At 45.2% G+C, this 23,070-nt stretch overlaps 1 protein-coding gene across 2 annotated transcripts in view; it reads right to left on the bottom strand.

Annotated features, from left to right (window-relative positions):
* Window positions 1-23,070, bottom strand: part of FLT3 (fms related receptor tyrosine kinase 3) — a 99,212-nt gene that overhangs the window by 13,429 nt on the left and 62,713 nt on the right. For both annotated transcript variants that reach the window (XM_032150576.2, XM_032150577.2), the window contains 11 exons: window positions 21,496-21,599; window positions 20,258-20,366; window positions 19,817-19,995; window positions 18,600-18,706; window positions 18,381-18,513; window positions 18,186-18,290; window positions 12,495-12,605; window positions 11,415-11,568; window positions 9,196-9,278; window positions 7,688-7,815; window positions 2,593-2,715 (listed from right to left, as the gene is read on the bottom strand). In XM_032150576.2, the coding sequence (XP_032006467.1) occupies window positions 2,593-2,715; window positions 7,688-7,815; window positions 9,196-9,278; window positions 11,415-11,568; window positions 12,495-12,605; window positions 18,186-18,290; window positions 18,381-18,513; window positions 18,600-18,706; window positions 19,817-19,995; window positions 20,258-20,366; window positions 21,496-21,599 (1,336 nt within the window). The remainder of the gene's footprint in view (window positions 1-2,592; window positions 2,716-7,687; window positions 7,816-9,195; window positions 9,279-11,414; window positions 11,569-12,494; window positions 12,606-18,185; window positions 18,291-18,380; window positions 18,514-18,599; window positions 18,707-19,816; window positions 19,996-20,257; window positions 20,367-21,495; window positions 21,600-23,070) is intronic.

Here is a 23,070-nt window from a genome sequence, read left to right as displayed (position 1 = left end):
ATTAACATTCTAATAATACTAGCCTAAAACAGAAGGCATATTTCTTTACAACTCTTCTTGAACAAAGGCTTGTGCTTGGAATGGGTAAGTTTAACTTGCCATCTTTCCACTGGAAAGAGGTACTTTCCATTAAGGAATAGCCAGTCAGTTGCCTAGGGGTAAGTGGGTACTAGTGAATTAGTGAGATCTTCTGTTAAAGCATTTCTGGGAAGACGTTTAGTGGAAATGTCATCCACAAGAATGTCGGGAGGGGAGCCCACGTCATCACTTCCAGAAATGACACCAGTCTGGCTTCTGTGGCTTTAATAATTTCCACTAGCATGAAAGGGAGTTTTGACTTAGTATAGTCTCAGATTAGAATCAAGACACAAGATGGGTAGATGACTGGGGCAGAGCTTTGTACTGATTTTCTTTCTCTTTTTTTGAGACGGAGTTTCGCTCTTGTTGCCCAGGCTGGAGTGCAATGGTGCTATCTCGGCTCACTGCAACCTCAGACTCCCTGATTTAAGCGATTCTCCTGCCTCAGCCTCCCGAGTAGCTGGGATTACAGGCACGCACCACCATGCCCAGCTAATTTTTGTATTTTTCGTAGAGACAGGATTTCACCATGTTGGCCAGGCTGGTCTTGATCTCCTGACCTCGTGATCCACCCGCCTCAGCCTCCCAAAGTGCTGGGATTACAGGTGTGAGCCACCGTGCCCGGCTGTACTGATTTTCTTTTACATGGGTTGAGGAGTCCTTCACAGCATATGTTTAATCAGCACATGCTTAATCAGCCAAGTAAACCCTCTTTTAAATGTATGCAAACTGATGAGCTATTGATTCATGCAGGCAAGTCTGGTTAATTTGATTAATTAAAGAAATTAATTGTGGCTCCAAATGGAATTCACTTTCCCACATAAGAGACAACCAGCTGGTGGAGTAGAAACTGAATGACTACATATGAGCAGTCTATGATGAGTAGGAGTAGATTGTAAATCAACTAAGATAATTATTTGTTTCTAGTGGGAATACAGTTTAATTTGACATTTCACATTTACTGGATGTTACCCTGGACAAGGTGCTTTCATGTTGGTTTTATTGGTTTTTTCCCACATCAACCCTATGAGGTAAGTGCATAACCCTCATGGGAAACACTACAACACAGTGGTTAGCACAGACTCGGGGCTCAGACTATTCCTGTTCAAGTCCACATGCTGTGTAACCATGGGCGAGTTACTTTTCTGTGCCTCAGTTTCCAAGTGGGTACTCTGAGGAATAAATGAATTAAGATGCATAAAGCACCTAGATGCTTAGCACATAGGAAGCACTATATCAGCATTTAATATTATTATTATTATTTCACAAGTAGGGAATTCTTTTTTGAGACAGGTTCTCAAAAAAAACGGTCTCATTCTGTTACCCAGGCTGGAGTGCATTGGCATGATCACAGCTCACTGCAGCCTCGACCTCCTGGGCTCAAGTGATCCTCCCACTTCAGCCTCCCAAGTAGCTGAGACCACAGGCGTGTGCCACCACACCCAGCTAGTTTTTTATTTTTTACAGAGATAGTTGAGTGTCTCACCATGTTCCATAGGCTGGTCTTGAACCCGGGCTCAAGCAATTCTCCCACCTTGGCCTCTCAAAGTGCCTTGGATTAAAGGTGTGAGCCACCAGCACCCAGCCAGGTGTTGTAATTCTTTAAAAACACGCATTTTCAACTACACAATTTTGTCATCTATTACTTCTAATAGTTCTTTTTGTAAACACATCTGTCCTTAGTTTTTTATTACCAAGTCAATTCACACTTTTTTTTTTTTTTTCTGAGACAGAGTTTCTCTCTTGTTGCCCAGGCTGGAGTGCAGTGGCACGATCTCAGCTCACTGCAACCTCCACCTCCTGGGTTCAAGCAATTCTCCTGCCTCAGCCTCAAAAATATTTGGGATTACAGGCACACGCCACCACGCCCAGCTAATTTTTTGTATTTTTAGTACAGATGGAGTTTCACCATATTAGTCAGGCTGGTATCGAACTCCTGACCTCATGATCTGCCCTCCTCAGCCTCCCAAAGTGCTGGGATTACAGGCGTGAGCCACTGCACCCGGCCAATTCACTCATGTTTTAGGTCTTCCTGTGTTAACAGTAAAAGGATGATAAATATTCATTAATTCATATTTAAGTATTTAGCTTTAACATTTTGTATGCATTTATGTGTTATATATGTTTTAAAGTGCTTTATTGTGACTATTAGCTTTTCACATAATTGAAAACATAACTCAATAGTCACTTTATAGCTAGGATAACTGAACTAAGTGCAAGTATTGAGATTTTGGGTTTTTTAAAGTGAGGATTGCACTCAAAGGCCCCTAACTGATCTACTCTGACTAGCTAGCCCAAGGACAGATGTGATGCTATTTTGCTCAGCTTTTATTATAGATGGAAGATTCCCTGAAGCTGCAGAAAAACCTTTTAAGCATAAGTAAGCAGACTGCTGTGAGGGTTTTTGATGTTACCATAAATCAAAAATGCACCACAGTGAGTGCAGATGTTTACCATTATAACGACACAACACAAAATAGCAGTATAAAAATAAGTAGGAAATAGCAGCCTCACATTGCCCCTGACAACATAGTTGGAATCACTCATGATATCTCGAGCCAATCCAAAGTCGCATATCTTCACCACTTTCCCGTGGGTGACAAGCACGTTCCTGGCGGCCAGGTCTCTGTGAACACACTGTCAAGAATGACACCAGAGTGTTATTTACTGTGATGTATATTATCCTGGAGTGCAATCTTTCTTTTAGACTCAAGTTCAGTAGGAGGTACCGATGATGGAAGGCCTCTTATCTTTACTGAGCCGTGCTGTGAGCGGTCGTGATGATGTGTAACAAACAAAGGGAACATAGACCTAATTCTACAGCTATGGTGGCTGCAGTTATTTGTGCAGCTTCTGAAGCATCCCCAGAGGCCAAAGAGGAGCGGATCTTTTGCAGATTCTGAGCAAAAGTGAGAGGCTCCCCAACAGGGGCCCTCCCCTGAGCCTCCAGGGGGAGTCTCAGAGCTGTCCTCCAGTACTTTTATTGTGGGTGTGAGAAATAGCATCTCTTTTCTTTTTTTTTTTGAGATGGGGTTTCACTCTTGTTGCCCAGGCTGCAGTGCAATGGCACAATCTCGGCCCACTGCAACCTCTGCGTCCCGGGTTCAAGCGATTCTCCTGCCTCAGCCTCCCGAGTAGCTGGGATTACAGGCATGCGCCACCAGGCCCAGCTAATTTTGTGTTTTTAGTAGAGACGGGGTTTCGCCATGTTGGTCAGGTTGGTCTCGAACTCCCGACCTCAGGTGATCCACCCACCTCAGCCTCCCGAAGTGCTGGGATTGCAGGCGTGAGCCACCGTGCCTGGCCAGCATCTCTTTTCTGACTGGAAAATAGCTTTAGGAATAAACGGAGTAATATCGAGGGAAATAATCGGAAAAACAAAAAGCTGAAAATGAGTTTGGAGAGGTTTACTGAACTGGAATTAGAAGGAGTCCCTGAGGTGAGAGATGTCGTGATGTTAATCAAAGGGGTCTGACAAGAAAATGAACTTTACAAAGGAAGATCTGAAGGGGAACAGGGCACTAGTAGCAAAGGTCCAATGTACACTCTTTCATCTTTAAAAAATAAAAAGAAGCACCATGAACACTAGCAGCCCTGTGCCACAGCCCCTCTAGAGCTCCCTCCTCCATACCCAGTTTTTTCAGTGCCATCTACCTGCACTTTGCCCAATTTACCCCCAGGTCTGCAACCTGCCTCCTCCTCCTGCCTGTCTGCCCAAGCTGCTCTGGCCAAGGCCCGCACTAACTGGCTTGGCACCCACCCAGTCTCCATCTGACGGGACCTCCCTGTGGTGTCTGCTGCTGGTGGCCAGCCCCTCTCTCGCTTCTGGTCCTTCCTCTGGGAACCCTGCACATGGTTCACTCCTGCTTTCTCCCCACTGCTCTGCCGGCTCCTGTCTCCCTCAGCGGCTTTGTGCATGAGCCTACTCTCACTCCTGAGGGCTGTATCCTCACATCCCACACCCTCACCCAATCCATTTCATCCAAACCTAGGGATGCAACCACCATTGCCCACATCCCTATTTCCAACGCAAACATTTCTCTTGAGCTTCAGACAGGAGAAGTGTCCAAGTGTCTGCTAGACCACGCTCTACTTGGTTGCCCAAGGCACCTCACATTCAGTATGTCCAACTAATTACCTTTATCCAAAAAAAACTCCTCCTGATTCCATGCTCCCTATCCCATCCCACATTCCCTGCTGGTTTTCCTTTTCCTTCAAAAATCTCCATCAGTCCAAGCATGAAGCATGCGCTCCTTCAGAAAGCCTCTTCCACTCTCCCTCTCCCCCAACCAGGTCTGCTGTGCAGATCCCTCCCCTGGGTTCCCAGAACTTACTTCAATCACAACACTTATCACGCTACAGTGTTGTCTTTTTTAAACTTTTTAAATTTTTCTTTTTTTTTTTTTTGAGACAGTCTCACTCTGTCACCCAGGCTGGAGTGCAGTGGTGCAATCTCTGCTCACTGCAACCTCTGCCTCCCAGTTCAAGCAATTCTCATGCCTCAGCCTCCTAAGTAGCTGGGATTATAGGCATGCACCACCGTGCCCAGCTATTTTTCTATTCTTGGTAGAGATGGGGTTTCGCCATGTTGGCCAGGCTGGTCTTGAACTCTTGGCCTCAAGCAATTCACGGTCTCAACCTCCCAAAGTGCTGGGACTACAGGCCTGAGCCACCCACACCCGGCCTCAGTGTCATCTTTGACTTGCATGTCTGCTTGTCTCTGTCTCCCCTATCATTCATAAGATCTTCGAGCCCAGGAGTCATATCATAACTGACTCTCTATCTCCAGCATCTAGTACAGTGCTTGGCACGTAGCTGGGGCTCAACAAATGTTTGATGAAGTCAAGGGCCTATAGAGGAAATTGAGGGGTACCCAGAGGACTATCAGGGAGGTAGTGAGAGACAAGAAGGGGACAGTGACACGCATGACTCAAAGGGGAGGCCTGATGTGAAGATAAAAGGATAGAAGGCCTAAGAAACTGGTTGTTCTTCAAAAATTCATATTATTACAAGCCTGGGGTTGAAGGGGAAGCAGTGCCCCTTGACCGCCAGTTGGGAGTAGTTTGAGTATTTACTTAATTATGGGCAGCAAACCAGGCCAGACAATCTAAGTAGGTGTTCTCCCACCTCTATAAAGATGTTCGTGGGCCAGGTACAGTGGCTCATGCCTGTAATCCCAGCACTTTGGGAAGCTGATGCAGGCAAATCACTTGAGGTCAGGAGTTCGGGACCAGTCTGGCCAACATAGCGAAACCTTGTCCCTACAAAAATACAAAAAATTAGCCAGGTGTGGTGGTGCGCACCTGTAACCCCAGCTACTTGGGAGGCCAAGGCAGGAGGATTGCTTGAACCCAGGAGGCAGAGGTTGCAGAGGTTGCAGTGAGCTGAGATCGCACCACCGCACTCCAGCCTGGGCAACAGAGCAAGACATTGTCTCAAAAAAAAAAAAATGCTTGTGAAAGCAAGATTGTAAATGTATAAGTGAAATAGAGAAAGACTCAGATGGGCAAGATGCATGAGAAAGAAGAATCCGGGGGGAGGGGGGAGGAACAGCATTAGGAGATATACCTAATGCTAAATGACAAGTTAATGGGTGCAGCACACCAACATGGCACATGGATACATATGTAACAAACTTGCACATTGTGCACATGTACCCTAAAACTTAAAGCATAATAATAATAATAATAAAAAAGAAAAAGAAAAAAAAAAAAGAAGAATCCAAACAGCAGGTGGGGAAAATGAAGAGAAGAATGTGCCTCGCAGTTCAGAGGTGGGGAAATATTATTGTGACAGTAATTTTTTAAAACTTGTATTATTATTGCTTTTAAGCTTATTTCATTATTATTTTGAATAGACAGGCTGGAGGGCAGTGTATAGTCATAGCTCATTGCAGCCTGGAACTCCTGGGCTTCCCTCCAAAAGCACTGGGATTACAGACGTACACCACTGTGCCCAGCCTATTTATTTATTTATTTATTTTTATTTTTATTTTTTTATTTGAGATGGAGTCTCGCTCTGTTGCCCAAGTTGGAGTGCAGTGGCGCCATCTTGGCTCACTGCAAGCTCCGCCTCCCGGGTTCATGCCATTCTCCTGCCTCAGCCTCCCAAGTAGCTGGGAGTGCAGGCGCCCGCCACCACGCCCGGCTAATTTTTTTTGCATAGAGACGGGGTTTCACCGTGTTAGCCAAGATGTTCTTGATCTCCTGACCTCGTGATCCACCCACCTCGGCCTCCCAAAGTGTTGGGATTACAGGCGTGAGCTACCACGCCCGGCTGCCAATTTTTTATTTTTTAGAGAAAGGGTCTTGCTCTGTCACCCAGGATGGAGTGCAGTGGTGCGATCCTAGCTCACTGCAGTTTCCAACTTCTGGGCTCAAGCAATCCTCCCACCTTGGCCTCCCAAGTAGCTGGAACTACAGACATGCACCATGAATGTCTGGCTGAGGCAGTAATTTTTTAAAGAAAAAAGGCCAGGTGCGGTGGCTCACGCCTGTAATCCCAGCACTTTGGGAGGCTGAGGCAGATGGATTGCTTGAGCTCAGGAGTTCAAGACTAGCCTGGGCAACATGGTGAATTCCCATCTCTACTAAAATACAAAAAATTAGCCAGGCATGGTGGTATGCACCCGTAGTCCCAGCTACACGGGAGGCTGAGGCATGAGAATTGCTTGAACCCAGGAGGCAGAGGTTGCAGTGAGCCGAGATCACACCACTGCGCTCCAGCCTGGGCAAAAGAGCAAGACTCTGTCTCCAAAAAAAAAAGAAAAGAAAAGAAAAAACAAAATACAACTGAAAGTAGTCTTTCCAAATTCAGAGAGAAAAAAGAAAAAAGGAAAAAAGAGGCAAGGGGAAGGAAATGGAGGAGAAGAGGAGGAGGAGATTAGAAGACTGCAAGAAAAATGAGGGGAAGAATTTTGGGAAATAAAGAGAAGGCAATGAAAGGCAAGCAAACGAGGAAGGAAGGTAGCGAGACGGCGGGCTGTGATCTGCTTATAGGCAGGAGACGTTTGAAATCACAGAGAACAGCGGGTGGAAAGGCAGTTCAAAAAAAATGCGAAATTGGGGTAGAGAATATGGTTCACGGCAGGCTCCAGGGCCTTACCAACACAGCCCGAATAGATCAGGGGTTAGCAACAGAGGAGGCAGTGAGCCTGCAGGGCTGCTGCCAGCCCACAGCACGTAGGGTGCAAATTAGACAAAGACACTCAGGGTGGCTGGCTGGGATTCAGCCTCCACTCATCCCCTGGGTGAATGCCCACATGCAGGGCACAACCTGAACAGCCGTTCAGAAAGGGACTGACAATGCTACGCTTTGTTTTGAGGAAGGATTTCTGAGGACTAACTATCTCGACCTTCAGCCGTGGAAGTTTCAGGGGACTTTGTGCAGCCTGGGAGGGCTGTGCTAGCCGTGACCTCACAAGGGATCCCAAGCCTTTATGCTACTACAATTAGCCAAGAGCCAAGGTACCACGCTAGGTGACTCCAACAGCGAACAGGGGAGAAAAGGCAGACTTTAAGGGATACAAGTTAAAATAAACAAGAAAAAATACATAAGCACATCTTTTCAAATCTTTTTTTGGTTTGTTTTTTCTTTAAAAGGAGCATACCGACTTAAATTCCAGAAATTCCATTCCTTTGGCAACTTGATATGCAAAGCAAAGAAGATCTTCAAATGTAAGCACATTCAAGTCCTCCTCTTCTTCCAGCCTTTTTTGGTTTTCATATTCAATTTCATCTGTAAAATAGAGCCAGTCTTCACTTTTGCCAAAACTCTAAGAAGTTGCCTTATTAAATCTCTATGGGAAGGTTATTCAAGCCAGAGTTAGGTGAGGTGCTAAGACGTACACATGAAGCTATCGCATTATCTTCCCGGCAGCATTAGAGCTGACCTGTTTATGCTGCCTATGAAGGGTCACTGGCAACTTGTTTTGGTTAGAGATAAACTTTGGAACTGCTTTGATGACCGATGACCTCCTGATAGATTAGTCAGGAGTTTTAGATACTTCTCTTTTGCACTAGGTAGGGCTGTCACAGTGGGAAAGGAATTAATATTAATTGTCTATCCCTTTTTTTTTTTTGAGAAGGAGTCTCGCTCTGTCGCCCAGGCTGGAGTGCAGTGGCACGATCTTGGCACGCTGCAACTGGATTCTCCTGCCTCAGCCTCCCGAGTAGCTGGGACTACAGGCTCGTGCTAATTTTTTTGTATTTTTAATAGAGAAGGGTTTTACCGTGTTAGCCAGGATGGTCTCGATCTCCTGACCTCGTGATCCACCCACCTCGGCCTCCCAAAGTGGTGGGATTACAGGCATAAGCCACCGCGCCCGGCCCATCTATCCCATTTTATAAACTGTATTGTGCATTTTATATTCTTCCATTTACTCCTTCCTTTTTTTTTTTTTTTTTTTTTGAGTTGAAGTCTCACTCTGTTGCCCAGGCTGGAATGCAGTGGTGCAATCTCAGCTCACTGCAACCTCTGCCTCCTGGGTTCAAGCAATCCTCCTGCCTCAGCCTCCCAAGTAGCTGGGAGTGCAGGCGTGCACCACCATACCCAGCTAATTTTTGTATTTTTAGTAGAGACAGGGTTTCTCCATGTTGGCCAGGCTGGTCTTGAACTCCTGACCTCAGGTGACCTCCTGCCTCGGCCTCCCAAGGCATGATTACAGGCGTGAGCCACCACGCCCAGCCCCTCATTTACTCCTTCTAACAGTCCTGTGAGGAAGGTAGTGTTAGGCCTATTTTATAAATAAGAAAATTGTGATTCTGGTGGTCACATAACTTGTCCAAAGTCATCCAGTCAGAAAGCAAAGTAAGCAGAAGTTAATCCAAATTCTATGTAACTTCGGAACTCATTATCTCTTCCACTTATCAGGTAATAAGATGGCTGTAATTAATATACGACTTTAAACGAATAATCTGACCAAATAAAATAGTCCTCAGTGTTTATTAGTCGAATGTTGACATAAAATCTACAGTATACAAACTGGCTTGTAGCTATCATCTGACAATTAGCAAGTTTTAAAATGCTCTTGTGTTTACACACTTTTAAAAAATAGCTAACATAAAACTTTTGCATCATTTCCATTTTAAAGTGCTACTACTTAGAATAAAATATTACCTTCAGAGTGAAATGAATTCCCAGGAAGCCCTGAGATTTGATCCGAGTCCTGGTGTATCTGAACTTCTCTTGAACCAGGCATGCTATTAAAAAATTTTGTTTTTTCATTATTTACGTTATTCTTCTCAGCAGACATTTTATTTTAAAAATACAATTCATCAAATAAATGGATTCCAATTATAAATTGACTTTTAAATTAAAAGCACACCATCCATTTGTCCATTTTTTGTGTACATTAAAAACATCTGTGTAACTGGGCTTGCCAGTCTAAGATAAAAGTAATCCCTGTTTTCCATATAGAATCTTACAGTTCAAAAAGGACCTCACTCAATCCTTGCCACAACCTATGAGATGGGTGGCATTTTATAAAAGAGAAATTAGGCACAGTGAGATAAATATGATTCGAGTGGAACCAGGACTCACATCGATCTCATTCTTTGGTTTCTGAACTCAGCCCACTTTCCCTCACATAATACAGATCTTCCCGAGAGTCCTGTAAGCGTTTCACCATCCTTCTTTTTTCCAGTTTGCCTTTGTAAAGCTCATTTCTTTTACTGTGAAATTAATAAATAGCAATAATACAAATCTCTTTTAAGGTATATAAAAATTCTTCCCTGAGGAACTCTGTAGGAATTATAAATAGATCATGATTCAATTTATTCCAATATACGAGTTTAACCCAATTTACAACTTACATATCTTTAGGAAATGGCTTCATGCTTTCAGACCACAAATATTCCAAAAGGAATAATTTCAGTGTATTTAATATTCCAGTGAACAGAATGAATCAAAGGGGCTAAGTACTGACCAGTGGATGCTGGTCACACACATCGGACTCAGTAGGATAACCCCTCTGTTCCAGAATGTGAGTGGCTTTATAGAGTTCTCATTTCTAGACGATGAGCTGAGAAATGAGTGTAAAGGGGAGGACTGGTGTGACAGGCATGCACGGGTTAAGGGCAGCTGCACACAGACGTGCATGGGGATCTCCGTGGCGTCTGGTGGCTTTAAGACACTGGGTCTGTGTCTCAGACCTGGAAGGCCAGAGGCCTGCACTTAAAACTTACATTCTAAGAAAACAAAGCTGGGACTCTGAAATGTATCCCTAAAAAGCCCCTGGTAAAGAAAAAAGTCTCCAATAAACAAATACCCTTCAGAATAAGGGAGAACTTCCATACAGGGAGGGAAATAAGAACGCGCCAAGGCTCGGCCAGGCACGGTGGCTCACGCCTGTAATTCCAGCACTTTGCAGGGCCTAGGTGGGCGGATCAGCTGAGGTCAGGAGTTCGATACCAGCCTGACCAACATGGTGAAACCCCGTCTCCACTAAAAATCCAAAATTAGCTGGGCGTGGTGGCACATGCCTGTAATCTCAGCTACTCGGGAGGCTGAGGCAAGAGAATCGCTTGAACCTGGGAGGCGGAGGTTGCAGTGAGCCAAGATCACACCATTGCACTCCAGCCTAGGCAACAGAGCGAAACTCTGTCTCAAAACAAAAAAAAAGAATGCCCCAAGGTTCAAGGAATGCCTCCATCAGAATGCCTGTGAATCCATTCAGAGGAAGGTGCTACAAAGCCATGATGCTCAAGTAATTCGCAAGAAAGTTCAAGGATGAGGAGGAGATCCCAGGAAACTCCTACAGCCCTCATTTATGCCCGCTAAAGCAATAAATCCCTGCAGGACCAAGCATCTCTCAGGATCCCCACAGATGCGGAGGATAAACGCAGAGCAGAGACAGGGTTACTGCTACTTTACTGTGTCCCCATCACGTGCCAATCAATCCATCCTAATATTTTAGAATCCAATTTGAGTTCAGCATTCTTTTGCGCAGTAGTCCCAGGACCTGAACTGTTCTCCTTGAATATGTTAAGGACTTTAGAAAAAGTCTTCATTCTTTCTACCAATACCTGTGAGGCAACCAGGTGTCCTGAAAGACTGAATAATGCACCTTTCCCCAAACCAAATAGAAGTCTAGGGTGTGATGCAGGCATGGGTGGAGAGAAGCTAGCTCAGCTATAGTACCTGTACTGAAGGAAAGGGACGGGACTCATTGTTCCATGTCAACAGGGAAATTATAGCAAAGATTCAGAAATCTCTAGGTTGCAGGACCCACAGACCAAACGATGCCTTTAGAAACTGGTCAACGAAGTGTGTTTGAACAGCACACTTTGTCTACATTCTATGATGTGTAATTATGAAACCCTGACCCAGCCTCTTACCTGGAATTTGGATGTGATTGGAAAGTGGGGTAAAAACTGAAATTGTGTTCCTTGAAAATCTCTGTCCAAGTCCTGTGAAATTTTTCTCTTTTACTTCTTAGATAGTTGAGAAGATCACCATAGCAACAGTATTCAAAAATCAAGTAAATTGGTCCTGAAATAGTTACAGTTTCAATTATAGGCATACACAAAGCAAACTGTTATTTCAGAAGTCTATGTAGCAGACAACATACTCTTGGGAGGGCTCAGTTCTCTACTGACTTGGGGACACTACAACTTTTTCTGAGCCTATCTCTTCTTATACTTTAAATTCAGTTTCAGCTTTTGCTCAAATTCCTTTGGAAAGCAGCATCTTCTTCACATTCTCTGTGGCCCTTGTTTGTACGTGCGGCCTCACCAATACCGCTGGCCTCCTGGATTCTCCAGTTTGCAACTGAAAGTAACGTTCTAGCTGTATATTATAGGCGAACGCTTGGTAACTATATGCTGATTTGCCGTTTGCTTGAGGAGGGAGAAATATATTCCCAGTCCTCTCTCAGATTCACTTTCCTCTTTTTCCTTTCTTTCAGTACCAGCCCGAGGCCTGCTGCTGCAGGAAGAATGAACCTTGGGCACATCATTTGGGTATTTCTAGGCAGAAGAGAGAGGATCAGAGGGCATGCCCCAGAGAATTCTGGGAAAGTAAAGTCTGATATCCTAGCTGGGCTGTGCCGTATTTGACGGCAGCCCAACTGGGGCAGTGGCCAGGCTCTATAACCACTCTCACCATGCCTGTGCACCAGCTTCCAAGCTGGGGGAGAAGCACAGACACCACCAAATGTACTTGCAATGTTGTTGTTGTTTTTAAGCAGGCGAGAATTATGCAATATATCCTGATAAAGCAGATGAATGAGGCCTTCTTTATTTTGACCCCTCTGATTTATAGAGTGCTCAGTGTCTAATTCCACTTGGGTTTGAGAGTTCACACTGTGACTGAGAAAAGACAAAGAATTAAAAAGAGAGAGAGAGAGAGAACAAACATCCTCTTTGTCATCAGGCTACAGTCTTTTTGATGAGGTGATTTTCGTGGAAGTGAGTTACCTGACAGTGTGCACGCCCCCAGCAGATTCACAATATTCTCGTGGCTTCCCAGCTGGGTCATCATCTTGAGTTCTGACATGAGTGCCTCTCTTTCAGAGCTGTCTGCTTTTTCTGTCAAAGAATGGAGCATTAAAAACGTAAAACTCAAGTAAAATACGAATTTTATGTCATTAAATAAATTTAAAATTTTCTCAGCTCAGAGTCAATCTGCATTATTTATTTAAATTCAAAATTACGAGAGAAGCCTGGTGTGGTGGCTTACGCCTGTAATCCCAGCACTTTGGGAAGCTGAGGTGGGTGGATCACTTGAGGTCAGGAGTTCGAGACCGGCCTGGCCAATATGGTGGAACCTCGTCTCCACTAAAAATACAAAAATTAGCCAGGCGTGATGGCAGCACCTGTAATCCCAGCTACTTGGGAGGCTGAGGCAGGGGAATCGCTTGAATGTGGGAGGCAGAGGTTGCAGTTAGCTGAGATCACACCATTGCCTTCCAGCCTGGGCAACAAGAGGGAAACTCCATCTTAAAATAAATAAACAAACAAACAAACAAACAATATCCTGTGTTTTAAGACAGAATTTCTCCTTTTTCTTTTTTTTTCCTTTCCTTTCTTTCTTTCTTTTTTTTTTTTTTTTTTTTTGACACAGCGTCTCACTCTGTCACCCAGGCTGGAGTGTAGCGACGTGATCTCAGCTCACTGTAGCCTCTGCCTCCTGGGCTCAAGTGATCCTCCTACCTCAGCCCTCCAAGTTACTGGTACTACAAGTGCAGGCCATCATGCCCGGCTAATTTTTATATTTTTTGTAGAGATGGGGTCTCACCACATTGCCCAGGTGGTCTCAAACTCCTAGATTCAAGCAATCCTCCCAGCTCCGCCTCCCAAAGTGCTGGGAATACAGGTATGAGCCACCATGCCCAGCCTAAGGCAGAATTCAGACTGTAGTATAGGGCCGGGCGCAGTGGCTCACACCTGTAATCCCAACAGTTTGGGAGGCCAAGGCGGGTGGATCACTTAAGGTCAGGAGTTGAAGAACAACCTGGCCAACATGGTGAAACCCTGTCTCTACTAAAAATACAAAAAATTAGCCAGGCGTGCCCGTGTGCACCTGTAATTCCAGCTACTCAGGAGGCTGAGGCAAAAGAATCCCTTGAACTGGGGAGGCAGAGGTTGCAGTGAGCCGAGATCGAGCCCCTGCACCACTCCTGCCTGGGTGACAGAGCGAGACTGTCTCAAAACAAAACAAAACAAAACAAAGACTATAGTATAAATGTTGAATCTGGTAATGCACCTTTCAACAGGACTTTCCTCTACCTACCAAAATAAAAATCCTTACAGTTGGCCCTCAAAACAAACAAACAAAATAATAACACATGCTTTTCCTCCTCAGTACAAGTTAACAGAAGGGAGAAACGTCCTTTTTGTTTGTTTGTTTGTTTGAACTCTTGGATTTGTTGTAGTCAGAGAGAGCTAAGATAGCAGTGTCATGAGCGTGGCTGACTCTAGCCCGTGGCCCTCAGGTCTAGAACATTAGATTTGCCAGCAAGTCCAATGGGAGGAGGTCAAAGAGGACTAATTCCCACTACCAAGTGCTCAAGAGACCCATTAATTGACACTGAGAAATAAAACTGATGAGCAGGCTAGAACATATTGGTTGGCCAATGCATTCTCTCTCTAGGGAAAATTCCAGATAGCTCAGCAAACTGTACTTATAAGCTGACTTAGAAGCACAGTGTGAGGAAAGTCACTGTGGAATCCAAGGGCTCCTGTCATTGTGTCTGATGTGCAGTTGGTCAGGGCAGCCCAGGCAGCCACAGGGGCAAGGGCAGGGTCTCTGGACTTCCCTCTCCAGGCTCCAGGCACCACCCCTCTGTGAACAGATTTTTTCTTCCAGATATAGTAACTCTTCTTTACATTCAGTAAAGATTTGGTTCGATTTCCAGGTTCCATTATTTTGTCCAGGAAGGCATCCTAACCTTTATAGTGTCTTCTCCAGTGCTGACATCCTCTATTTTGGTTTGGGCAAGCTCTCAGGGGTATCCTTGTTTCCAAGATTTTAGCTTGGGGGTGGGATTTCCTGTGGGCACTGGGACCCCCTAATATATCACGTCTTCAGCTTCACGCTGGACAGGGATTCGGGGCTTTACTTGTTCATGTCCTATTCCTCATGGCTAAAATAATATCTTATATTTTTCGGCATGCTTTGCCTCTTCTAAGCATTTTCATGTACCATTACCTCTTTCATTCAGTCATTCAACAAGTATTTATTGAGTGCCTACTCTGTAAGAGCCAATGTCCTAGACACTGGGGAATGAAGGATAAACAAGACACAACCCTTGTCTTCCTGGAGCTTAGAGTCTCCTTGAGAAGGCAGAGAAGTAAATAAGTCATGACAATAGGGTGCCATAAATGCAATATGGCAGGCAAGGCGTGGGTCCTCATGCCTGTAAGCCCAACATCTTGGGAGGCTGAGACAAGCGAGAGAATTGCTGGTGCCCAGGAGTTCAAGACCAGCCTGGGCAAAATAGTGAGAGCTTGTCTCTACTTAAAAATAAAATAAAAAATAAAAATAAAATAAAATAAAATAAAATAAAATAAAATAAAAATTAGCTGGGCATGGTGGTGCACATGTGTAGTTCCAGCTGCTGGAAAGGCTGCGGACAGACCATCACTTGAGCCCAGGACTTCAAGCTTGCAGCGAGCTATGATGACTTCACTGCACTCCAGCCTGGGTGACACAGTGAGACCCTATCTCAAAAAAAAAAAAAAAAAGAAAGAAAGAAAAAGAAAAAATGCAACATTGGGCTGGGCACAGTGGCTCACGCCTGTAATCCCAGCACTTTGGGAGGCTGAGACGGGTGGATCACGAGGTCAGGAGATCGAGACCATCCTGGCTAACACGGTGAAACTCTGTCTCTACTAAAAATACAAAAAAAAATTAGCCAGGCGTGGTGGTGGGCGCCTGTAGTCCCAGCTACTCAGGAGGCTGAGGCAGGAGAATGGAGTGAACCTGGGAGGCGGAGCTTGCAGTGAGCAGAGATGGTGCCACTGCACTCCAGCCTGGGCGACAGAGCGAGACTCCGTCTCAAAAAAACAACAAAGAAAAAATGCAACGTGGCAAAGGAATGCAGGGGTACTGTAGGGTCAAAAGGGATAGCTACCTTAGCCTGGAGGGGTGGGGAAAGGAGCATTCAATGTCTAAACTGAGTCCTGAAGCTGGCCCAGGTGACTCATGGTGGAAGGGGAGGAGAACAGTGCCAAGGGTTGTGAAAGAGTGGGCAAAGGTCGAGAAAGGAGAGAGCACAGCACCACAGACACAGACCCTGCCCTCATGAGGCACAGGGGCTACTGGACAGATGGGACAGCAATTGGATATTTTAAAATGTCATGACAAAGGTGATGGATTCTACAGGGGTAAGCCTGCAGGGAGCTAACGTCGCACATTGCAAGGGCCTCAATATTGTCTGTGGTGTGAGACAGAGGAAGTGGTGTTTAAGCTGAGATCTGAGGGGGCAGTGGGAGATACCTACATGAAAGGGGAAGGGGAAGCAGAAGGATCCACTTGTGCAAAGGCCCCACAGTGGGTGGGAGGACAGTGCTGGGGGAACTGAAAGAAGGCCAGCGCTCTGGGGTGCTGGGAGCAAGAGGTGGGGAGGCGGCAGCGGCCCAGCCATGCGGGTGGTGGAGGAAGTGCGAAGTAGGAAAGCCATCTGATCTGCTTACCCTTTCATCACTGTCACTTGGACCTCAACATGGAGAAGCCAAAGGGAGGCAAAAGTGGATACAGGAACCTGCTTTGGAAGCTTTTGTCCAGGAGAGAGCCCTGAACTAGAGTGGTGGTAATAGAGAGGGAGGGACGAGGATGGAATCAAGAGACACTAAGCGGAAACCTGATAGGATTAGCTCACAGGGTGTTAGAAAGAGGAAGGTGTCAAGGAAAAGTCACGGGTTTCTAGTGTGCCCAACTATATAGAAGGTGGTTATTTATTCACTGGCATTCATTACCAGTCACAGAGAGGACTGCTGGTGCAGGGCCAGGGTTAGGGGAATTCACCTTGCATACACTGTGTTAAAGGGAACTTTGAGACATCCAAACATTTGACATATGAACCTGAAGCTCCGAAGGGAGATGCAAGCATGAGGGCCCTTGGTGTATGGAAGGACATCATGGACGTAGTGGGGATGGACTGTGTTGGGTGTGTGGAGCAAAAACCCAAGGCGGTCCAGGAGCAAGCCTACAGGGATGCCCCATAAAAAGCTGGATGGAGCCTGGCAACATGGCGAAGCCCCATCTCTACCAGAAATACAAAAATTAGCCAGGCATGGCGGTGCATGCCTGTAGTCCCCCCTACTCAGGAGCCTGAAGTGGGAGGATGGCTTGAGCCTGGGAAGTGGAGGTTGCAGTGAGCTGAGATCACACCACTGCACTCCAGCCTGGGCAACAGAGCAAGGCTGTGTTTCAAAATCAGCCACAACAACAAAAGCTGGATAGAAGATGAGCCCACAAAGGACTGAGAAGAGCAGAGGGGTGGGAGGAAAACCAGAATATGGGGACACAAAACCCAAAGAAAGAAAGCTTCTAGATGGAGAGAAGAGTCAGCAGCATCAATTCATGCTGAACAATCAAGTAATGAAGACTGAAAAATATCCATTAGACTTGGTTTGGTTTGAGGTCACTGTTGACCTTAGCAAAAGAGTCAGCTGGAGGTGCTTTTGCTGGGTCAGTGGTGGTAACGGTGAGGCCAGCAATGGGGCTGGATGCCAGATCAGAATGGATGGAGCAATGAAGTGACGATACAAAGGGCCCCAATTTACTCTCCTGCCCAGAGTCTGTTTCAACCCACACTTGTAATCCCAGCACTTTAGGAGGCCAAGGCAGCCTCACTTGAGCCAGGAGTTTGCAACCATCCTGGGCAATATGGTGAGACACCATCTCTACAAAAAAATAAAAACAAAATTAGCCAATTGTCTTGGCACACTCCTGTGAGGCTGAGGTGACAGGATCGCTTGAACCAAGGAGGTCGAGGCTGCAGTGAGCTATGATCACAGCACTCTAGCCTGGGCAACAGAGCAAGATCCTGTCTCTAAAAATAAAACAAAACAACAACAACACAAATGTAAGAAAGAACTTCTGCCTATGGCAACTGTATCCCCAAATATTAAAGCCTATAAAAACTAAATAGGCCTGGAACGGTGGCTCACGCCTGTAATCCCAGCACTTTGGGAGGCCGAGGCGGGCAGATAGTCTGAGCTCAGAAGTCCCAGATCAGCCTAGGCAACATGGTGAAACCCCGTCTCTACCAAAAATACAAAAATTAGCTGAGCGTGGTGGTGTGTGCCTGTAGCCCCAGCTGCTGAGGAGCCTGAGCCCAGGGAGTGGAGGCTACAGTGAGCCATGATCATACTACTGCACTCCAGCCTAGGTGACAGAGTGAGACCCTGTCTCAAAAAAAATAAAAATAAAAATAAAAATAAACAAAGAGAGAAGTGGAAGAAGAGGTGGAGTTTTGTATTTATGACTTGAATTTTGTGTTCATGACTGGGTTCACACTCACCCCAATCCACTCCATTTTTAGCCTTGAAACATGGTAAACAGTAACCATTAAAAGGATAGAAAAGAGAAGAAGGCATGGGTGGGAAACTGTGCCTCCCATTTTTGTGCATCTTTGTTGCTGTCCTTCCACTATACTGTACCTTTCAGCATTTTGACGGCAACCTGGATTGAGACTCCTGTTTTGCTAATTCCATAAGCTGTTGCGTTCATCACTTTTCCAAAAGCACCTGATCCTAGTACCTTCCCTGCAAAGATAAATGGTGAGTACGTGCATTTTAAAGATTTTCCAATGGAAAAGAAATGCTGCAGAAACATTTGGCACATTCCATTCTTACCAAACTCTAAATTTTCTCTTGGAAACTCCCATTTGAGATCATATTCATATTCTCTGAAATCAACGTAGAAGTACTCATTATCTGAGGAGCCGGTCACCTGTACCATCTGTAGCTGGCTTTCATACCTAAATTGCTTCAGAGATGAAATGATGAGTCAGTTAGGAACAGGCAGTTCTGCAGATAGAGGAAAGAATAATGAACTTTTACCTTTGCTTTTACCTTTTTGTACTTGTGACAAATTAGCAGGGTTAAAACGACAATGAAGAGGAGACAAACACCAATTGTTGCATAGAATGAGATGTTGTCTTGGATGAAAGGGAAGGGGCCTGCAACAAAAGAGTGTCACTCAGCGATGAAACAGAATTCCTGCGTGACATTATAAATAGTGGACAACTCATTATAATCTCTCACATCCTGTTTCAGTAATAATCATTTTCAGTCCTCACAACCACTCTACATATACTCTACTCCCCACAGACAATCAGGCAATGTCCCTGTAAAGGACACATTTCCTCCCTAGAAAATTGCAGATTATTCTGAATCCATTCTTTAAAACCATTTACTAGGGTTACAAGAATTACATCTGGGCCAGGCACCATGGCTCACGCCTGTAGTCCCAGCATTTTGGGAGGCCAAGGTGGGAGGATCACTTGAGTCTAAGAATTAGAAACCAGCCCAGGCAACACGGTGAAACCCCGTCTCTACAAAAAATACAAAAATTAGCTGGGTGTGGTGGCAGCTGCCTGTAATCCCAGCTTCTCGGGAGGCTGAGGCAGGAAAATCGCTTGAACCCTGGAGGCAGTGAGCCAAGATCACGCCACTGCACTGCAGCCTGGGTGACAGAGCGAGACTCCATCTCAAAAAAACAAAAAACAAAAAACAAACAAACAAACAAAAACCATGGATTTAAACCTACAGGATGTACAAGTCAGAGAAAAAAGAAGTGCATATCCCTTTTATGAAGGTCGCACATGAAAGTGGAGAAGTCAGTTTTGTGAGGTTGGTGATCCTAATTATTAGGGTGGGCAGCCAGGTTTCAGAATTGTTTAACTTAGGAGGGCTCTAAAAAGCAAACCAAAAATTATAAAACAGCAGGCTGAGGGCAAATAAGGAGGCTAATCAAAAGGGAAAATGACAGAGACTCCAAGTGACAAAATCTGTTTCTCTAGAGTTAGATCTTTCCATGGAGATTCACCACACCGGGAGTTTCTGCTTCTCCCGGTCACTGTGACACATGAGTCACAAGGGCACAGGAAGGACTCCGCCCCAACCTGCGAAACAGTCTCTCTGGGGATTCTTGCCTGACTCAAGAAACCTTTTCTCACACACTGACCCTATACTCTCTTGTAAAATTCCCCAAGTAAAAGTCAGCGATGGGGACTAACTTCTAGTGGAGAATTCCTGATGGTGGAATATTACAAGAGCAACTGTTGTACCTGGAGAGTTTAAAAGGATCGTCTCACAAGATGTGCCAAGGGAATTGTATGCACAGCACTTGACCAGGAACCCTTTTATGGCTTCACTCATGTTTAGAGTACTGCTCGACACCCACTGTCCAAACACTTTTCTGTTAGCCTTTCTATTCCAGACTCCTTCTGTGATCTCTTCGGTGCAGCTGAAAAAAAAAAATGGCAAAGAATTTAGACAGGTGAGCTGTCACCAGATTGGAAGTTAGGATTTCTGCAGCGAGTTCTAAAAGAGATTCATCCAGTATAAGTTATCAGAAACAATCTATGACCATTGAGAATTATGGTTGATTGAGAAGGTTAGCATCTTAAATATTTCATCATTTCCTCTTAAACTGTATTCATGAAAGAGTCAATAGGTCACAGAGTTTTATGTTCTTCCATTATAAGAGGCATCAATGTCCTTATTACTTGGGAGACTTGTCTGAACACTTCTTCCAGGTCCAAGATGGTAACGGGTATCCATCCGAGGAACACGACGCCTGACTTGCTGATGCTTCTGCGAGCACTTGAGGTTTCCCTACAGAAAAGAACGTGTGAAATAAGCTCACTGGCTGGGCATAGCGGTTCACTCCTATAATACCAACACTTTGTGAAGCCAAGATGGGAGGATCACTTGGGCCGAGGAGTTCAAGACCAGCCTGGGCAACACAGCAAGACCCTGTCTCTGAAAATAATAAAATAAAATAAGCTCATGGAATATGGTACTTTGTGGAAATAGTTTCAAAGTTGCCTACAGTACACACTACCCATTTACTCCAGGGCAGTTTGTGCTTCTGGGAGGATGTCTCATTCAGGATGCCTCCAGACCTCTGGTAATTTCTTCTTTCCTCCTTGCCATGCAACCTCTCTGCTACACGCCATTTTTCCATTGCCAGCCTCCCCCTGGAGAGAGCTGAGGTACAGACCTCCACCTGTTTGCATGCCTTAAAATGATTATTAGCTTCAGGAGAAGTTGGACTTCTCATTGTTTTATAAGCCAAAGAAATGAAAATTATTAAAAACAAATAAATGAGAGATAAAATGACTTTCAGCCTTTCCTTAACATGACCTTTCAAAATACTAAAATCAATAAAGTCACAACACTAATTCGTATTCAGAGACAATGTGAAACAAGTCTTTCAGCTTCTGAGGATACATACAGAAAGAGATATATGGCCAGGTGCAGTGGCTCTCGCCTGTAATCCTAGCACTTTGGGAGGCCAAGGTATGAGGATCCCTTAAGGCCGGGAGTTTGAGACCAATCTGGGCAACAAAGGGAGGCCCCCTCTCTACGAAAATGGTTTTAAAATTAGCTGAGCACAGTGGCGCGTGCCTGTAGTCCCAGCTACTCAGGAGGCTTAGTTAGGAGGATCACTTGAGCCCAGGAGTTTGAAGCTACAGGGATCTATGAATGTGCCTTGGCACCCCAGCCTGCGTGATAGAGTGAGACTCGGTCTTAAAAATGAAACTGAACAAAATAACATAAAAAATAACAAGATATATGATCAATGCCAGTAGATATAAGAGTAAAATTTCAAAACACTTCAGCGTACAAAAACAGTTTTGTAGTAGCCCTTCTAAGCCATTACTTAAATTTTCCTAGTTAAGACTAATAAAGAATTAAGTAATTAAAAAATAAAAATTAAATTCTTGGCAATTTAACTTACTTCTTATATTCAGCGTGAACATTTTGGTAAATTGGGCATCATCATTTTCTGCATGGAATATATATTCTCCTGGCTGGTGCTTATGATTGCAAAACTTGGATATGCTGTTTGAAAAAGAATTAAAGACAGATTTAGCCCGATTGCTATAGGAGATGCTGCAACTAATGACAGTGTGCATGGGAGGAGTCTTCCTTGAAATGCTCCTCACTTGCTAAAGTTCACTGGAAAAGGAGATGTCCATATTCTAGACCCTTGCAACTCAAAGTGTGGTCCACAGGCAGGCAGCATCAACATCGCCATCGGTATCATCTGGGAGCTTGTTACAATTGCAAGATTTCAGGTCCCATCTCAAATCACTGACTCAGAATCTGCATGTTAAGATGATCACTATGTGAGTCATATGCCCACTGAGAGTTGGGATTGGCCAAAGATTCTCAGTGAGACAAGGAAGTTCCTTCCCCTCTTGCTCTGGATAGTCTGACTTCTCAGAACTTGTGCAGGTGGAGAAGCCTGTAGTTCAGAGGTCCCCAACCCCCCAGCCGCAAACTGGTACCTGTTCAAGGCCTGTTAGGAAAGGGGCCGCACAGCAGGAAGTCAGCAGCAGGCAAGAGAGCTTTACCGCCTCCTGTCAGATCAGCAGAGGGATTAGATTCTCACAGGAGTGCAAACCCTACTGTGAATTGTGCACGCCAGGGATCTAGGTTGTGCCCTCCTTAAGAGAATCTAATCCCCGATGATCTGAGATGGAATAGTTTCATCCCGAAACCATCCCCCTACCCCCAATCTATGGAAAAATTGTCTTCCACAAAATGGATCCCTGGTGCCAAAAACGTTGGGGACTGCTGCTGTAGCTGCCCCGCTTCCTGAAATGATAGTCCAAGGCAGGACCTATGACCAACCCTTGACTTACACAGCAATGAACAACAATGAGGGCTCAAATCCACCGAGCTTGTGCAGAAACCTCTGAGTGCTCTCAGCAGGCTCTAGTGCCTACTTGGAGCACTCATCAACCACTCAATATTTTGACACGGATAACCTGATCTTGGGGACTGTCCACCAGGCACAGCAGGCCTGTGGGTTGCTGGATACTGCAGTGAGATGCTGGATGGTGCAGGAGAGGCAGGGGAGCAATGAGCTGTTGAATATGCCTTCATGCACTCACAGTAACAAAGTTGGAGAAAAAGAAAAAAAATTCCCTTAAAACAAAAGGGGCCAGGCGCGGTGGCTCACGCTTGTAATCCCAGCACTTTGGGAGGCCGAGGCGGGCGGGTCCTGAGATCAGGAGATCGAGACCACGGTGAAACCCCGTCTCTACTAAAAATACAAAAAATTACCTGGGCGTGGTGGCGGGCACCTGTAGTCCCAGCTACTCAGAGAGGCTGAGGCAGGAGAATTGCTTGAACCCGGGAGGCGGAGCTTGCAGTGAGCCGAGATTGAGCCACTGCACTCCAGCCTGGGCCACAGAGCAAAAAAAAAAGAAAAGAAACTAAGGTTGTTCGAAGTACTAATCGACCTCAAATACCTACTTAAATTTTTTTTTTTTTTTTTGAGACGGATCTTGGTCTGTCTCAGGCT

Source organism: Hylobates moloch, unplaced genomic scaffold, assembly GCF_009828535.3.
Source record: "Hylobates moloch isolate HMO894 unplaced genomic scaffold, HMol_V3 SCAFFOLD_4, whole genome shotgun sequence".
Taxonomy (NCBI): domain Eukaryota; kingdom Metazoa; phylum Chordata; class Mammalia; order Primates; family Hylobatidae; genus Hylobates; species Hylobates moloch.
This window is presented reverse-complemented; position numbering and strand designations above follow the sequence as displayed.